The sequence below is a fragment of the Lepidochelys kempii genome, chromosome 24, assembly GCF_965140265.1.
Source record: "Lepidochelys kempii isolate rLepKem1 chromosome 24, rLepKem1.hap2, whole genome shotgun sequence".
NCBI classification, from domain to species: Eukaryota; Metazoa; Chordata; order Testudines; family Cheloniidae; genus Lepidochelys; species Lepidochelys kempii.
Genome location: NC_133279.1, coordinates 16,793,319 through 16,811,612, shown reverse-complemented (window position 1 = coordinate 16,811,612; position 18,294 = coordinate 16,793,319). Strand labels below are relative to the sequence as shown.

At 56.5% G+C, this 18,294-nt stretch overlaps 1 protein-coding gene across 2 annotated transcripts; it reads left to right on the top strand.

Annotated features, from left to right (window-relative positions):
- The first annotated feature begins 6,383 nt into the window (after nt 1-6,383).
- LOC140902476 (phospholipase A2 inhibitor gamma subunit B-like) lies at nt 6,384-13,275 on the top strand. Of its 2 annotated transcripts, XM_073322586.1 has the most exons (7): nt 6,384-6,505; nt 8,365-8,484; nt 9,335-9,462; nt 9,970-10,086; nt 11,387-11,539; nt 11,910-12,050; nt 12,922-13,275. In XM_073322586.1, exons 3-7 carry the CDS (start codon nt 9,414-9,416, stop codon nt 13,134-13,136), a joined length of 675 nt encoding a protein of 224 aa, XP_073178687.1. In that variant the 5' UTR covers nt 6,384-6,505; nt 8,365-8,484; nt 9,335-9,413; the 3' UTR covers nt 13,137-13,275. The 2 variants fall into 2 exon arrangements, with proteins under 2 accessions (XP_073178687.1, XP_073178688.1); XM_073322587.1 differs by lacking the exon at nt 8,365-8,484.
- Nucleotides 13,276-18,294: the final 5,019 nt, after the last annotated feature.

Genomic DNA, 18,294 nt, shown 5'->3' with positions numbered 1-18,294 from the left:
GGGACACCCTGGCCCCTGTCCTAGGTGACTGCAGCAGGGTTGGGGGTCGAGCCCCCCAGGAATCCTGGGCCCAGCCTTGTTGGGGTTACGAGGACTCTGCCAGACAGGAGAGTGGAAGGGGAGTCCTCAAGGGCAGGGAGGCCACTGGGTAAAGGAAGTGGGAGCGAGGACTCGGATCCTTTCGCTAGCCCACTTCACCGGGGTCGTGCAGAAGCCAGGAAAGTTCCCCACAAGAGCGGGACTATTCCCCCGCTTACACTTGCTGAGAGCGAGACCAGCTCACACCCACTGGGGATCTCTCTGGGGTTTGTGAGGTGGGAAAACCGCTCGGTGAACTAAAATCTGCAGTGAACCCAGGGAGACGCGTGAAATGCCTGTAGCCAGCTGGGACCAGGGACCAAACTGGGGCAGCACGGTGGAAAAGGGGCCCCAGGGCGCTGCACCCAGTGCTTCCCCGCAGAGCCCCGGGGAAGGCGAAGGAGGAACAAATCTGGGTGGCTCATGTTCTCGCTCCGTCTCCAGGGGCCTGTCTGAAGTGTGAGGTTTGCGATGGACCAGGAACCAGCTGCACGGGCGACCTACAGACCTGCCCCGCTGGGGAAGACATTTGTGGCATCGCTCGGACAGAAGTGACATGGGGAGGTGAGGGGGCCGTACCCAACCTGGGTCAGCAGACAGGCTGGGGAGCCAGGACGCCTGGGTCCTCTCCTAGTCCCAGCTCTGGGAAGGGCATGGGGTGGATGGGTCTGAGCAGCTGTTAAGCAGCCAGGACGCCTGGGTCCTATGCCAGACACTGTGGGCTGGCTCCCCAATGGGGCCTTCGGCTCAGCATGGCGATGCCGAAACCCCAGGCGACTCGCCAGCCAGTGGGCCGGGGCCCGGCTCCCCGTACGGTGCATGGGGAGAGGGAGGCACCTGAGGATGGGATCCACCAGAGCCAGCACGCAGAGCAGGCAGCCACCGAAACCAGCCAATAGGAAATGCCAAGGAGAGGGGTGTGGCTTAAGCCCTCCCCTCCTCCCCCCCCCCCCCCCCCCCCGGCACTCGGAGTTCAGCCCCTAAATCTGGGCTAAACAGATCTTGGATCTTGGGATCCACGGCCGGGAGCCCCTCGCCAGGAGTCGGGCGTCTGAACCGGGTCAGCCCTTCCTTGCTAATGACAGCTGTGGAGGAGGGGCTGCCAGGAGACCGCAGGGGTTGGACGCTCAGCTGGACCCTGCGGGAGCCAAGTTCAAATCCCCACTCGGCCCGAATCGGGCTGGGGTCTTCAGCCCAGGTCTCTCCCCTGCTACGGTCGTGCCTGGCCCCCTGGAGCCGGGTGGGTCTCTCTGTCTCTCCTGTTGAAGCCGCCCCATGTTGTATGAAATAGTTAAACGTTCCCTGGAACCTGATTCCCCCGTGGCAGGAGAGTGGGGAGCTGGAGGATGTAAATGCTGGATTTAGGTGCTGAAATTGCTTTGTCTAGCCCTGCCGGACCTCAGGTGAGTCACTTCCCCTCCCTGTGCCTCAGTTTCCCCATGGGTAAAGGAAGGCTAATGGCACAGGGCCGTCGATGGGGTGTGAGTGGAAGGGGAATAAATCTTAGATGTCTCCTTCTGTGCAGCGGGAATGAAGACCCCAACCATTCTCAAGGGCTGTGTGACATCCAGCCAATGTAGATCCAGCCCCATCTCTGTGAATTTCGGGAATGGAATGGAAATAACGATGCACTTCACCTGCTGCATGGGGGACGCCTGCAGAACAAGCACGGTTACAGGTACCTCTCCCCACCTCCGCCTCTCCTGCCCCATCCCTCTGCACCTCCGGCTGCCTGGAACCTACCTCCTGTTAACTTCCTGAGCCTGGTCCTCCGACCCTGCAGGGGGTGCCCCATGGAATAGCACTAATCACCTGCAAATAGTCCTCCCGCCCTGCAGGGGGTGCCCCATTGAACAACATTCAGCCCCTGGGTAGATGGAGTTTAGTGGTTGGAGCTCGGGGTTCTTGCCAGGTGTGAACCCAGCTGGCCCCACCCAGGGCAGGATCCAGGGCTCTCTATTGCCAGGGTTGCCAAATTTCCAGTTCCCAAATAGAGGACGCTGCCAGGGGAGAGGGGACCTGGGGGGTACAACTGGGGGGCACTTTAGGGGTAATTTGGGGCTGCAGGAGGGGTATGTGTGTACTGGGAGGGGGTACCTGGGGGATGCTGGAGGGGATGTGTACTGGGAGGGGGTACCTGGGGGATGCTGGAGGGGGGTGTGTGTACTGGGAGGGGGTACCTGGGGGATGCTGAGGGTACCTGCGGCCTCACTCTCAGGTGGGGGGCACTGTTGCTCCCTGTCACTGTGTAGGGTGAATGGTGCAGGCCTGGGATGCAGCACCAGCCCGTCCGTCAGCGCCTCCCTATGGGTCTCTTCCCCTCTCCAGGTCACCCCTCCTGGACAGGCTCTGCGGCCTCTGGCACGATGGACCCACCTCCGGGATCCGGGGCCCCCAACATGACTGCCGCGCCTCTGGGGCCCTGGGCCCCCAACGCGACGGACGCACCTCTGGGGCCCTGGACCCCCAACGCGACAGGTGCGACGCCGGGAACCGGGGCCCCCAACACGATGGACGTGACGCCGGGACCCAGGTCCCCCAACACGACGGACGTGACGCCGGGACCCAGGTCCCCCAATGCGACGGACGCGACGCGGGGAACTGGGGCCCCCAACATGACAGACACGACCCTGGGACCCGGGGCCCCCAACATGACAGACGCGACCCTGGGACCCGGGTCCCCCAACGCGACGGACGTGACGCCGGGAACCGGGGCCCCCAACACGACGGACGTGACGCCGGGAACCGGGGCCCCCAACACGACGGACGCGACGCCGGGACCCAGGTCCCCCAACGCGACGGACGCGACGCCGGGGCCCGGGGCCCCCAACACGACGAGCGTGGCTCCAGCAGCCACGACCTCCCGTGCGGCGGGGATGACTTCAACGACCACAACCTCCGGCACAGCGGGCGCGGCTCCAGGACCAGCCGGGTTCCTCCTCCCAGCCTTTGCTGGCCTCCTCCTGCTGGAGCTTCTCTCTTAATTCCCCCCCGGGTGCAATGGCCACACCGCACTGAAATACACCCTGCAGCCTGCGTCAGCCCCTCTCCCCTCCAGGCGTTCTCGGCTCCTGCACGGGCTCACATCCCCTTGATTTTGTTGCACTGAATAAAACGCACTGGAAACCAAACGTGCTGGAACTTTATTTATTTATTTCAATGGAGGGAAAATGTGATTCTCGTGCGTGGGACCATCAAGAGGCCCGGTAAGAACATAAGAGCGGCCACAGCTAGTCCGGTGCCCTGTCCCCAACCCTGGCACAACCACAACTTCAGGGGAAACACAGTAATTTAGGTCAGACCCACCCCTGTCTTTCCCTCCCGGCTTCTGGCAGTCAGAGGTTTAGGGACACCCAGAGCAGGGGGTTGTGTCCCTGACCATCTTGGCTAATTGCCATGGGTGATCCTATCCTCCAGGAACAGATCTAGTTCTTTTTTGAACCCTGCTGTACTTTTGACCACCCTCACATCCCCTGGCAATGAGTTCCACAGGTTACTTGTAAACTGTGGGGAAAAGTACATCCTCTTGTTTGTATGAAACCTGCTGCCTGTTCGTTTCATGGGGTGACCCCTGGTTCTGGTGCTCTGGGGGCAGGGGAAATAGCAGTTCTCTAGTCACTTTCCCCGTGCCGTGGCATGATTTTCTACCCCTCTGTCGCATCCCCCCTTAGTCGTCACTTTGCCAAGCTGAACGGCCCTAATCATTTTAGTCTCGCCTCATATGGAAGCTGCTCCATGTCCTGAGATTAGGTGAGAAATATCCCGAGTGGGGCAGTTAGGCAGCAGAGGCCGGGAGCTACACAGCCCTGGAGAACGTCAGTTCAGCCTCCAACGGGGGTGCAAACGCTTTGGGACCGGCCGAAGGAGCCATGGTAGGAAAGAGACGTGCTGGACCCAGGGACCCAGTCTTGAAGTAGCGGAGGCGTGGGGGTCTCCCATGGCAGCCGGGGGCCTGGCTATAAGAAGGGGATGTTCCCAGAGAGCCTGCATCACGGTCAGACGCACGGGGTCACCCCAGTTCTCCGTTTCAGTCTGCCTTGTAGCAGCTCTGCGGTTAATCAGATCCTTCTGTGTGTCGTCCAGCCATCTCGCTTTGGGTCTTCCAGCCGCCTCTGACCGAACGGTGTTAAAACACCCTGTTTTCTGGATCGTCTTCTGATGTCCCCCGGCCAAACCGGCTAAGCCTGGACTCCCTCAGCCAGAGACGACTCAGGCCTCCCCATACCGGGAGGGGGGCACAATCTAAAGGGGAGGACGTGTGACCACCCCACATGTCTCCTCTGCCCAGTGACCCCCTGCCGCTGCCCTGAGCCCAGCCTTGGACCGCCAGGCTCTCCCTGCCCCACCAGAGAGGGGAGGGGGCTCTGTCCTTCTCCCGCTGTGGGCTGCCCGGGCCTGGCTGCCAGGGGCAGGGGCAGTGGAGGAGGACAGAGCCTGCCCCACCAGGCCAAGCAGCAATTGGGGGGGGGCACATGATCCCCCATGCAGCTCTTCTATATTTAGGGCCAGCCTGAGTGCAGGGGACTGGACTAGATGACCCCTCGAGGGCCCTTCCAGCCCTAGGGTTCTGAACACGGCCCTTCCTTGGCTCTCGATCCACCTCAGCGATCTGATTTCCACCCAGTCCAGGGCCTGCCCCTGTCTCTTCCTCAGTCCCCGGCTGTACAAAAAAAACCGGCCTAACCACGGCTGGTTGGGCTTTGCTTTCAGGTTCCCGGGGCATTCTCCTAGCCCAGAGCTGGACCCCTGTCTGAGCCAGCGAGCGTCTTCAGCCCCCGCGAGTGGGTGCATCGTGGCAGAGGTTTATGAGTCGGGGACTGCAGGGTTGCTCTTGAATCAGAGACCCTCTAGTTCCAGGTTGTGCTTAGGGACCCAATGGTCACAGGTTGAATTTCCTCCTTAGTAATGGCACGCCCAGGAGGCCTGCTCCCCTGAAAGAGACAGAAGCAGCCGTCTGATAAAGCACCTGCCACTCAGCCTCTGCCAGACGGGAGTGAGTTCAAATATCTGATTGTTATTGTCAGACCTAGGACCCCCACCAGTGCTAGGTGCTGTATATTGTGATTGCTATTTATTAGGTGTATTACAGTAGCACCCAGGCACCCAGTCTCGGCCCCCACTGTGCTAGGTGCTGTACATTCTCATTGCTATTTATGAGCTATCTCCAGCCCGTCATGGTGACCTTTGACCCAAACACCTCATCCGCCTCAGGGCCCTCCCTGTCCAGAATAGCGAACGGTAACCTGGGATCTCTCCTGACTGAGATAAAAAGGAGCATGACCCTTCGATGAATGGACATGTCTGTTGCAGGCCAACCCTGGCTCAGGGAGATGTTCCTGCCAGGCCTGCAGCTTTTCAGGCCAGAGTGTCGGGACCATGCCACGCGTTGTCCGGTGAAACAGTGGTGGCATGAGTGTTTCCTGGCAGGCGACAGGGTGTTGTTCGGCTTTTTGGCTATGCCAGAGAGTTTGCATAATTCAGAACTGTACCGTGGCCTTGGTCTGGTCCTTGACATGTTCCTCTACGAAGTCCACATGATCTTCTTCAGGTCCTCTTAGCGCGCGCGTAGCCGCCTTCACAGACTTGACCCACTCCTCCACCGTAGCATCTCCTGGTTTAGTCGGGAAGCCCCCGAACTGCGGGAACTTCTGCTCCCGTGGGACATAAATAACAGAGGGTTTCTTAGCTTCTGCTGCCTGCTGGTCTGTTGCTCTCTTAGCCCCTGATACATCTTCTCTCTGCTCGGTTCTAGCTTGTTGTACTTGCCTCTAGGGCTTCCAGCTTCCTAACTGCACAAAACCAAACACCCTTGCCCTGCCCCCAATCCCTTCTCTGAGCCCCCCCCTCACTCTAATCCCCTCCCTCTGTCACCTTCACTCACTTTCACCAGGCTGGGGCTCCAGCTGGGGGTGCAGGCTCTGGGGTGGGGCTGGGGATGAGGGGTTTGGGGTGCAGGAAGGGGCTTTGGGCTGGGGGGCGGGGCCGAGGGGTTCAGAGGGTGGGAGATATTTGGATTAAGGTTGAAAGGTATTCATTTTAAGGCCCCAAATTGTTCACATTTTCATTTTTGGGGGCAGAATTTTTTCACCTGCAATTTCCCACCAAAAGTTTGATGATTTTCAGCTTTTTGATGGTTTTTGGTTTTTTACTGGAAACTGAGGTTTCCCCTGGGCTGCGGGTGGGAGTCCAGTTCTCCTCTTGCATAACATTTAGGACAGTACGCGGGAGCTGGGGGCTGATGGACAGAAGCCAAAGATGCAGAGACAAAGCTCAGATTACAACCAGCTGGAAGCCAGCGCTGCTGTCAAGGTCATTAGGCAGAGGATGGGAACGCCCGGCCTGGCAGAATCTCGGCTGCATTGCAGGGCCCTGGCTGTTCTCCATGCCCGGGTCCCCCCGTTCCGCTCTGCTTTAAACGGGGCTGCAGGTGAGTGCGATGGACCAAACGTGGGGAAAGGACCAAAACCACCCTCAGAGCTTTAGCCCTCCCCAGAGAGGCGGATTTACAGTGAAACACTGGGGGCCCTGGCACGGGGCCCCCCAGTGACAGGGGGCCCCAGGGCCGCACAGCTGCGGGGGCAGAAGCTTGGTCCTGCCGGCTCCTGGGGCTCCTGCTGCATGCTCCGTGCCCCCCCCGGCAGCCAAGCTCCCCCCTCCACCTGCCTCTTCCCTTGAGCAGCCGCGTTCCCTCTCCTCCCCGCCTCCCAGCGCTTCCCCCGCCGCTGTACAGATGTTTGCCGGCAGCACCCCTACGGCCCCAGCTCACACCCCCAGCCCCCTGCCCTGACTCTTGCATCCCCTCACCCCCCCAGCCCCCTGCCCTCCCTGTGTCCTGCACCCCTCCATTCCCTCCCACCCACCCGGAGCACCCAACTGGAGCTCCTGCACCCCCCCTCCACATTCCTACCTGCACCCCTTGTGCCAAATGGGAGATGCCCCAGGTACGCGCTCCACATCCCAACCCCCGGCCCCAACTATGAGCCCCCTCCTGCATCCTAACTCCTGGGCAGACCCGGCACCCCAACCCCCTGCCTGCTCCTGCACCCTAACTCCCTCCCAGACCCTGTCCCTCTGGCCCTGAGCCCCCTCCCGCACTATAAGTCCTGGCCAGACCCCACACCCCAATATATATATATTTTTTATAAAGCGCTCGCATCAAAAGCACTTTACAATAGTTAGCCAGCGATTCACACAATATTTGGAAAGATCATTACGTTACCCACCGAGACCCTCAGCGATTTTCAAGGGGTCTGTGGGAAAGGAGTAGACTACAAACCAGTCAAGGTATCTCACTTTATTTTCATTTACTTGCTATGACTTATAGGAGGAGGATAAAGAAAAAAAGAATGAAAAACAGGGGCGGGGGAGGGGGAGATAAGAGGGAATGTTCTTGGCTGGGTCCCAAGGAGGGGCCCCCAAAATGAAGCTGAGCACAAGGCCCCACTAACGCTAAATCCGCCACTGCAATCCCATGCCCAGCACTTCAATGTACCAGGAACTTGGCAGAGGTTATCACGAGATCTGGGGAGGGGGGGGGAATATTGTCATAACGTTTACAATGAAAAGGAGAGACGGGTCCTGTGACTTTCCCGGGCAGGGAGGGAGACCAGTTGCACCATTCGACTGAGCAAGGCCAGCAAAACCCTGGCAAAATTCTGAGGGGGACACATGCCCTTCCCACCCCACATCACCTCTGGCTTCTGTCCAGCAGGGAGGGGGATTTCGGGATTTCAGCTCAAGCCCCGAGAGCCCCCGCCCTGCAAGGCTAAAGGGCTGAGCCCTGGCAGGTGCGCCCCAGCTCTTGAACGTCTGAAGAGCCTCAGATGCGGCTCCGGAGGGTCAATATGTTTGGCCGCCCCTGCAGTAGACCGTACGGCCTTATGGAACCCAGATTTCCAAGGCTCCCCCAACCCTACTCTGCTGTGCCCCGTTTCCCCATCTATAGCACCCAGGTGTCCTGGCTCCCACCCCTACTCCTCTCACCACTGGATCCCGCTTCTCCCAAGGACAGGAGCGGGACCCAAGAATCCTGCCCTTAATCTACATGGCACCAGGGACGGAACCCAGGAGTCCAGACGCCCTGTCCCTGGTGTGACCCGCTACCCCCTATTGCCACCCCAGGAGAGTTGGTATCACTCATTCCCCTAATTCGATTTCCTGGCAGGATGGAGGAGGATTTGGCAGTGTGCACAGACGCCCACAGGGTGGGCAGGGCTGACGGAGAGAATAGAAACTTACAGACTCTGCCAGGCAAACCTCCGTTAAAGTTTCGATGTTATATCACAGCACATAACTGAGCCCTTCCACAAAGAGACAGAGACAGGACAGAGCCTGGTACAGCTTGTCCACTCTGAAGAATTAGCCATCCACTTCACCCCAGGCAAACTTTACTCTAAGGAGCCTTTGGTAAGTGATACCCCTCTGGGCTGTTGGTGTGCTAACCATTAGACCCCACGCCCCTTCTACAGCCAGGGCTAGAACCTGGGTGTCCTGCCTCTCAGCCACCCTGCTTTAATCCACTAGATCCCACTCCCCTCCCATAGCCAGGGATAGAGCCCAGAAGGCCTGGCTCCCATCCCCCTTCCCTGCTCTAACCGCTAGCCCCCACTCACCTTGCAGAGCTGGAGACAGAACCCAGGAGTCCTGGCTCCCATCCCACTCCTCCACCCGATGAATGTTAATGGACATTTTGTATTGAGGACTGTTTGTAACGACAAGGTATCACTGTCAGAGTGGATGGGTTGGGGGAGTGGGGTTTCCTGGTCCTGCTGGCGGTCATGAGGGCTCTGAAGGGGAGTGCGGGACCAGAGGCAGCCTGCAAAGAACCAGCCGAGAACAAGTATCAGAGGGGCAGCCGTGTTAGTCTGTATCCACAAAAACAACGAGGAGTCTGGTGGCACCTTAAAGACTAACAGATTGATCTGGGCATAAGCTTTCGTGGGTAAAAAACCCACTTCCGAGAACTAGGTGGCTGAGTCGTCTCGTGGTACTGTAGGGAGCAGCCTGCTTTGTCTCCCTCTTGTTTCTGGTTCTTGTGGGTGGTCGTCGTAGATTCCCAGAAACAGTCACCTCGCGGACAACCTTCCAGCAGAAGCATTTGAAGTTTGTCTCTGACAGCTCTGGGAGGGTGCTGCGAACGTCCCAGCCAGGAAGGTCTCAGTGATGCGGCTACCCCAGAACTGTGGCAAACAGCTCTGAGGATCCACCTGTTTACCTGGCTCAGGCATGGGCAATCTCTCGTCTGATCTCATTTCAGCCGGTCTTTGATCAATCCTCTGGCTGGAGATTTGGCTGCATCAGAGACCCCAGAGCCAATCTCCTGCTTCCCCATCACCATGGAGGCTTCTCTTGCCGCCTGCATCCTCACTGCTCTCCTGGCGACGGGTGAGTGGGGTCTGTTCCTACAGGGGCTGATTTCCTAACGTCTCCACCCTAACAGTTCAGAGCCACCTGCCCGGTGCTACTGTTAGTTAACGTTACCCAAGAGCAGCAAGAGAATAAGGGGGGCTGTGCTGGGAGCGTCTAGGAGGAGGGGACTGGAATTCATAAACAATGAGTGAAGCAAGTGTGGAAATGGGAGGAAATATTTATTCTTTAAATCACTAGCACGATGTAGGGACTTGTTCCACTTCACAGCTGGCCAGAAACCAAGGGCATTTGTGAAAGCGGATTTTCATCACGAGTTTGTCTGAAAGGCAGCAGATCTGAATGTCAGTGACAGGAGCTCAAGATGATATAAAAGGCATTTCGAACTGATCCACAGTCAGTCGGCCGGAGCTCCTCTGGAGTCGATGAGGCCAGATCCCAGCTGGGGTCAGTTAAATTCAGGGGAAAGTGAGGGGGCAAGGAAGGGACAAATCTAGACCGGTCATGTTCTCTCTCCTTCTCCAGGGGCCTGTCTGCAGTGTGAGACTTGTGTTGGCCTAGGAAAGAGCTGCACGGGGAACCTAGAGACCTGCGCCGCTGGGCAAGACTCTTGTGGTGTCATTTTTACTGAAGCCACGCAGGGTAGGTGAAATGGCTGCTAACCGACGTGGGTCAGGGACATGGACGGTGGGCATAATAGGCCAGGGAAGGTGCAAGTCGGGCTGCTCAGGCCGGGGCTCAGGTCAGTCGGCCGGCTAGGTCAAGCCTGGGGCTCCTCTGGCAGTGGGGGGCAGGAGGAGGGGCAGGTCTGGGTTCTGGCCGGTCTGGGGCTTCTCCAGATGTGGGAAGGGAACAGAGGGGCTTAGGGCTCCAGCCAGGGGGGCGGGACCTCATGTGAGGGGCGGGGCCATGGGGCTTGGCTCCCTGAAGTGGGGGTCCACCTGCCGCCCATGGTCCGGGAACAGGATAGGGTGGCCAGGTTCCCAGTTTTCAACCGGAAAGTCAGGTCAAAAAGGGAACCCGACAGCATCCAGTCAGATCTACTGTGAGCAGGGGAGGTGGGGGGTGCTGGGTCATCACCCCCAGAGCCGGGGCTGCCTCCTATCTTCACTGGGGGGCTGCATCTCCCAGCCCCGGCTCTGCAGGGAGGGGAAAAGCAGTGAGCAATGGGGGCCCCGGGGGGGGAAAGAGGAGTGGATGGGGGCGGGGCCTCAGGGGAAGAGGCAGGGCAGGGATGGGGCTGCTGGAGTGTCCGTTTTTTAAATACTACCAAGTTGGCAAACCTAGAACAGGGTGGGGGGCTAGGATTCCTGGGTTCTAGTCCCAGCTCTGGGTTGGGGACTTCAGCCCAGGTCTCTCCCCTGCTACGAACGTGCGGGACCCCCTTGCCTCCCGGGAGGGTCTCTTCATCTCCCCTGTTGAAGCCGCCCCATGTAACATGAAATAATTAAACATTCCCTGGAACCTGATTTCCCCACGTCCACATGGAGCATCCAACCCACTGGGCTCCTGGGTACACGGGGGGCAACCCCCCATTCGCCCTTGGCTGGGCTTTGTGCAAAGCCTGATCTGGTGGTCGTGCTCTGAAGGCGTCCCCTGGATCAAACCCGGAGCTAAGGGGTGAGCAGGACACATAGCATCAGTCCTCCACGTACCCCCTGGTGGAAAATTTGGCAACGAAAGGACTTTATAGGCAGGAGATTCGGGGTCCCCAGGGTTAGGCGGCAGCTGAGTGGGGAGCTGGAGGGTCTAAATGCTGGATTGAGGTGTTGATATGACCTTCTCTAGCCCTGCCAGACCTCGGGTGAGTCACTTCTTCTTCCCGTGCCTCAGTTTCCCCCAGGTAGAGGAAAGCTAATGGCACAGGCCATCGCTGTGAAGAGGGCGTCGATGGGGTGGGAGTGGAAGGGGAATAAATCTCTGTCTTCACCTTCCTTTGCAGTGGGAGTGAACACCCAGAGCATTATCAAGACGTGTGTGATATCCAGCCAATGTAAAGCTGGCCTTGTCTCTATGAATTTCGGGAAGGGAATGACAACAAGGACGAACATCGCCTGCTGCGTGGGAGACGACTGCAGAACAACCACCGTTACAAGTACCTCTCCCCATCTCTGCCTCTCCTCCCCCATCCCCTGCACCTCCTGCCCCACGTTACCTTCCCGGGCCTGGTGCTCCCGCCCCGCAGGGGGCGCCCCTTGGAATAACACTCAGCCTCTGGGTGGGCGGAGTTTGGTGGGCGGGGCTCTAGGCTTCCACCAGGTGTGAACCCAGCTGGCCCCACCCGGGGCGGGGTCCAGGGCTCCCTGCTGCAAACCCCTCCCCTGCCCCCGGCGTCCCCGGAGCTACAGCGCCCCCTGGAGGGGGCCCCTGGGGCTGAGCTGTGCAGCCCCCAGCTGCTCTCCCAGCCCCGACCCGTCCTGGGGCTCGTCCCCCGAGCTGACTGCGTTTGTTCCGCTTCTTCCCAGTGCCCCCGGCCGACCCCAAACCCAATGGCCGGAGCTGCCGGGGCTGCTACTCTCTGTCCTCTCAGCAATGCAGTGAAGAGACCATACAGTGCACTGGATCCGAGACCCGATGTGTCGACATCACCCAGACCCTAACAACTGGTAACTTCCGTTCATTTATTCTGGGCTTAGTTTTCCTTTGTTCACCCCCCTTCCCCAGTCGGGCAGAAGTGAGATGCTGTGTGGGGTCTGGTAAGTTACGGTATCAGCTGCAGATCTGGATACCTGGGTTCTGTTCCCAGCGCTGACTTTGGGCCAGTGTCTTCCCCTCCATGGGCCTCTGGTTTTTCTCCCATCCTTTGACTGAGCCTAGTTTAGTCTGTAAGCTTTCCATGGTAGGGACTGGCTTAGTATTGGGAGCGCTTGCTATGCCGGGTGGTGCACAGACCTTTGGCTGAGCTCGGGGTCCCCTCTTCTGCCAGATGCTAAAGGACACCTTGTGAGATACAGTCCCTGTCCCCAAAGAGCCTGTAATCTAAGGAGGCAAAAGAAGGATTGTTCTGCCCATTTTAAAGATGGGAAAACTGAGGCACTGAGCACTGCCATGATTTGTCCAAGGTCATACAGGAAGGCTGCAGCAGGACTGGGAAGGGAACCTACTTTTGCAGAGTCCCATCATGGTGCTGTAACTCACTAGAAAGCCACCCTACTCAGAGATCCCACAGCTACCACCAGCCCCGGGCTAGTGCTTTGCTGGGGGGGGGGGGGAGGGAGGGGAGGAGGCTAATACTAGCTGGATCCAATCCGAGTGCCATTGGTGGGCTCTAGATCGGGGCTGGCTCAAGGACACACAGTGAGTCTGCATCAGAGCAGAGGAGGAGGGGGAGACCATCCAGGCCCAGACCGGAGGTGGAGATGGAGGCTGGGGGGAGTTTGGTGGGGCCCTGAGGGGTGGGGGGCAGTTGTGGCCTACTCCAGCTGGAGGAGTGGAGCTGCTTCCCTGACAATCGCCTGCTTTCCCCCACACACGCAGGCGAAAGACCAACACAGATGGACATAAAGGGCTGCGTTTCTGAGTCCTTCTGCGCCCAGTTACAAACGGGTTCAGGGACCATCGCAGGGATCGGGGAAGATCTAATCACAGCCAAATGCACAGTGGCCTCCGGCGCGGCGGGCGTGACTCCGAGACCAGCCGGGCTCCTCCTCCCAGCCCTCGCTGGGCTCCTCCTGCTGAAGCTTCTCTCCTGATTCTCCACCTGGTGCAAAGGCAACACTGTACTGAAATCCACCCTGCAGCCTGCGTTAGTCCCTCCCGCCCACAGCGGTTCTTGGCTCCCGGGTGGACTCACATTCCCTTGACGTTGCAGCACTGAATAAAACACACTGGAGAGCACACTGTCTGCAATTTTATTTATTTATTTCAATGGGGAAAAATGTGATTCTCGTGGGTGGTGCTGTCAAGAAGCCCAGTAAGAACATGAGAGGCCACAGCTAGTCCAGTGTCCTGTCTCTGACGGCGGCATGCCCAGAACTTCAGGGGCAGTGCATTCAACAAGGCAAATGTGGAGAAACCCACCCCTGTCTGTCCCTTCTGGCTTCTGACCATCAGAGATTTAGGGACACCCAGAACATGGGGTGGCGTCCCTGACCATCTTGGCTGATAGCCATTGATGGCCCTATCCTCCAGGAACTGATCTAATTCTTTTTTGAACCCCCATATACTTTTGCCCATCCCCACATCCCCTGGCAATGAGTTCCACAGGTTAACTGTACATTGTGGGGGAAAAAGTACATCCTCTTGGTTGCATGAAACCTACTTCCTGTCCATTTCATTGGGTGACCCCTTGTTCTGGTGGTGTGGGACAGGGGAAATATTATTTGTCTTGTCACTTTCCCCACCCCATGGCATGATTTTCTAGCCCTCTGTGGCATCTCCCCAGAGTCGTCTCTTTGCCAGGCTGAAGAGCCCTAACCCGTTTCATTTCACCTCATATGGAAGCCCTTCCAAGCCTGAAGCTTAGGCTCAGAAAGACCCGAGTGGGGAAATCAGGCAGCAGAGGCTGGGAGCGACACAGCCCCGGAGAACGTCAGTTCAGCTTCCCGCGGGGTGCGAACGCTTTGGGACCGGCCGAAGGAGCCACGGTAGGAAAGAGACGTGCTGGAGGCAGGAACAGGGTGTTGAAGTCACGGAGTTGTGGGGCTGTCCCGTGGGATCTGGGGCAATACGAAGGGGATGTTCCCAGAGAGCCTGTATCACGGGCTCTTCCCTCCCTAATCTTCTATGACCCCGCCCTGTGGGCCAGGGACAGCACAACCAGCCGTCTCTGGGTCATGAGAGACGTTCACAGTTTGTCTCTCAGCCGTCCCAGGCCTCCCGCCGCGCCACAATGACACCGTGGGTCAGACCCTGCTCTGGCGGGGCCCACAGGCCCTCAGGCGCTAGGGGGCAGGACCCTTCTCCCCAGCGTCGGCCCCAACGTCGGGGTCACGTCCCACTCCAAGTCCGTCCTGGAAGCCCTCGTGCCTGGCGAAATCTCCCTGCGCTGGGCCCTCTGCCCAGGCCCCCCGGCTCTCCCCAGCCGCTCGCCGCATGAGGCATTGGTGTCACATGGGGCTGGGCCGTGTCCTGCTGTTCGGGCTTCGCACCCGCGGCTCCCCCCCTGCAGCTGGGCCTGGCTCCGCCTCGGCGCGGCTGGTCTGTGCTGCCCCAGCTCCTCTTCCTCTGCCACCAGCCCAGCTCGGGCTGCTGCTCTCCCCTTAACTCTGCCCTGCCCTGGCTCGGCGAGCCCCAGCTCACACAGAGGATGGGCTCTGGGCTCCTGACTCCCGCACTGGCCTGCTGCCCTGTCAATCGGGCTGACCTGGAGTGCAGGTCTCTCCCCATTGGCCCTGGGGCCTCTCAGTCTCAGGATCCTGGTTTCTCTTTGACCCTTCCCCTTTCTTTTGGTACTGGGGGAGGGCTGACCCCCCCCACCCCACGCTGTGCCACATGTCAGTGAGGGGCCAACAGCCCCCTGGCACTTCCACGAGGAGCTGCGAGGAAATTTCCCATCACAACTTGCTTTTTTTTTTTTTTAATGGAAAATCAGGTTTTTCAACTCAAACATTTTCACAGCAGGGATCTGCTTTCCTACAGATTTTTCCATTTTGGTCAAATGCCCCCCCCCCCCCCCCCCAGCCAATTTAAATTTTTTTCAGCAGTTTTTGGCCACATTCTCTTCATTTGACTCTTTTTGGTTTGAAATCGGTTTGGTTTTGGCAGGTCTTAGCCAAAAGCTTGTTCAGATTTCAGCCCCAAACACCACCTTTTCCACCTGTTTTTTGCTGAAAATTGTTTCTGTTTTGAGAATTTGGGCTCAAAACATTTCTGGGTTTAGGTCAAAAATTATTCACATTTAGGCCAATAGTTGTTCCCTTTGTAGCAGTTTGTAGCCAAAACTTTCCCAGGTTTTAGTGCTTTTCAACCAACATTATTTTGTATTTTCAGATTGAACAATTTTCATTTTTGGCTGAATTTTTTTTGCCTGCAATTTCCTGCCAAAAGTTTTATGATTTAGATTTGAGGTTTTCAGGGTTATTTTTCTCCTGATGAAATCTGACGTTTCCTCTGGGTTGGTGTCAGGAATCCAGCTCCATGCTTGCATAACGTTTATGACACAGTGTAAGGGAGCTGGGGAAGATGGACAGGAGGAAGAGATGCGGAGGCTAAACTCAAATTACAACCAGCTAGAAACCAGAGCTGTTGTGGCGATCATTAGGAAGATGATGGGACCCCTTGGAATGATTTTGCTGGCATGGTAGAAACTCAGCTGCACTGCAGGGCCCTGGCTGTTCTTCATGCCCAGGTCCAGGGCCGTCCTGAGGATTTATGGGGCCCTACGCAGTATTATTAAACGGGTGCCCCTATGCCTGACAGCAGCCCGAGCTCGCAGCCCGGGAGGTGGGGGTGGCAGGGGGAGGGACGAGACAGCAAAGGATAAGGAGACGCCCAGCCCTCCTCATGGTGGTGGAGAATCACAGTTCCCCGCAGAGACCCCCGGACCCTCTCCCTCACGCAGAATGGACGTGCAGAAGGTACCTAATTAAAAGTACTAAACTTGGGAATAAAAAAATGTCAGCCACAGGTTTTTTGATATGCCCTGAAATTTGTCAGACATTTATTTGCCAAAGTTCTGTGGGAAGGGCGAGTCGGCTGTCCTGCTGAACACAACCTTAAATATGATGGGACACACGAGGCTGCTCTTCTCTGGTTTACATTTTCTTAATCAGTATTTCTAAGCCAATTTTATATTTTAAATGTACTCTTCAGCCTTCATCGTTCCAGATTACTACATGTTTAACTCACTGAAACAAAGACATTCTTTTCAATTAACCAGCCCCGGAGGGTTAGTGTCTTCATAGCAATGCTCATTGCTTGTTGAAAAAGGGAACACGCTAATTTACTTTGCGTGATCTCTGTAACAATAGACATGTTTATGAAATTTCACCAACTTTAAAAATATGTTTCCAAAGATTTTAGGCATAACAAAGGATGTCCAGCTATCTGGAAGGAAAGGGGTGTTATCCCTTTAAAGGCTCTCTTCAATAAGGGGTGGGGGAAGAGGGGGTGAAGGGAAAAAGGGATGGACAGAAAGGACCGGAAGACTTTGGAAGCAAGTTTTTTTTACTATAGTAATTAAAATGTGTATTTTCGATAAGGGTGGTCTTTTGAAGTTTTATTTTAAAAACTATATGTCTGAAGAACCAAGCATTTAAGGCTAAAGATGATTGTGCATCTAAAAATCTATGCAAGGATTTTTTAGAGATGTGATTTTATAATCTTCACCAACTCACTAATGAAATATTTTTAAAGCAAATTTTAAACTAAGGTCCTGTAGACTGACATGTTCTGAGTAAATATGACAGTGATGCCCAGCTGGTTTTGCCAGTAAATTCAGATACTAACCGTATATTCCTGGGGGTTGGCAAATGCCCGTGAAATGGCTTCACTCCCCCTTGAACGGCTCTTTGGCAGCGTCAGTGTTGTGCTAATAGGGCTGGCAGGCTGGAGGCTTTTTCACCTGTAAGTTACGAGATCCCCGCCGGAGGAAGACTCACCAGGCTGCAGCCGCCAGCGGTGGGAGCCTGCGGGAAGGATCTGAACAGGGACAGGAAAGCCGGGAGGGTGAACGCTAAGACTCTGGTGCCCCACGCAGCTGCGTATGTTGCATTGCGTATGTGTAAGGACGGCCCTGCCCAGGTCCCTCTGTTCCGCTCTGCGTTTAAACGGGGCTTAGCCCTCCCCATGCCCACCACTTCAAGGTACCAAGAACTTTGCAAGGGTTATTATGAGATCTGGCGGGGGTTGGCAATATTGTTATAACGTATAAGACGAAAAGAAGACAGGCCCTGTGACTTTCCCAAGGACACCGAGTGATGGGTGGAGCTGGGAAGAGAACCCAGGCCGTGTGCGCAAAAAATTTCTTCTGTGCACATTGTTGTGCTTCTGTGCAAATTTTGTGCGTGCGGTGTTTCGCCGTGTGTGCAGGGTTTAGGATCTGTGTGCGCACATACCTTAGAGGGAACAGTGGTCCTGGCTCATAGTCTGCCTTCTCTAACCTACCCCACCCTGAGCTAGGAGGGAATGCGGGAATCCTGGCAACCAGATTTAACTACTAGGCCTCACTCTCTCATCAATGGAACCCAGGAGTCCTGACCTGCAGGCTCTTTTCCTCCTGCATTAACTAGGCCCCATGTCCTATGAAACCAGGGAATCCAGATTTCCAAGCCCCCCCCAAGCTTACTCTCCTATGCCCCACTTTCCAGTCTCTAGAACCCAGGAATCCTGGTTCCCACCCTAACTTCTCTAACCACTGGATCCTGCTTCTCATAGAATCATGGAACTGGAAGGGACCTCGGGGTCATCTAGTCCAGTCCCCTGCACTCATGGCAGGACTAAGCATTATCCCTGACAGGTGTTTGTCTAACCTGCTCTTAAAAATCCCCAATGATGGAGATTCCACAACCTCCCTGGGCAGTTTATTCCAGTGCTTAACCCCCCTGACACTTAGGAAGTTTTTCCAAATGTCCAACCTAAACCTCCCTTGCTGCCATTTAAGCTCATTGCTTCTTGTCCTGTCCTCAGAGCTTAAGAAAAACAATTTTTCTCCCTCCTCCTCGTAACAACCTTTTACGTACTTGAAAACTGTTCTCATGTTCCCTCTCAGTCTTCTCTTCTCCAGACTAAACAAACCCAGTTTTTATAATCTTCCCTCATAGGTCATGTCTTCTCGACCTTTCATCATTTGTATTACTCTTCTCTGGACTTTCTTGCATTTGTCCAGATCTTTCCTGAAATGTAACAGCCCAAGGATAGGAGCAGGACTCAACAGTCTTGCCCTTAATCTATATGGCACCGGTACGGCCG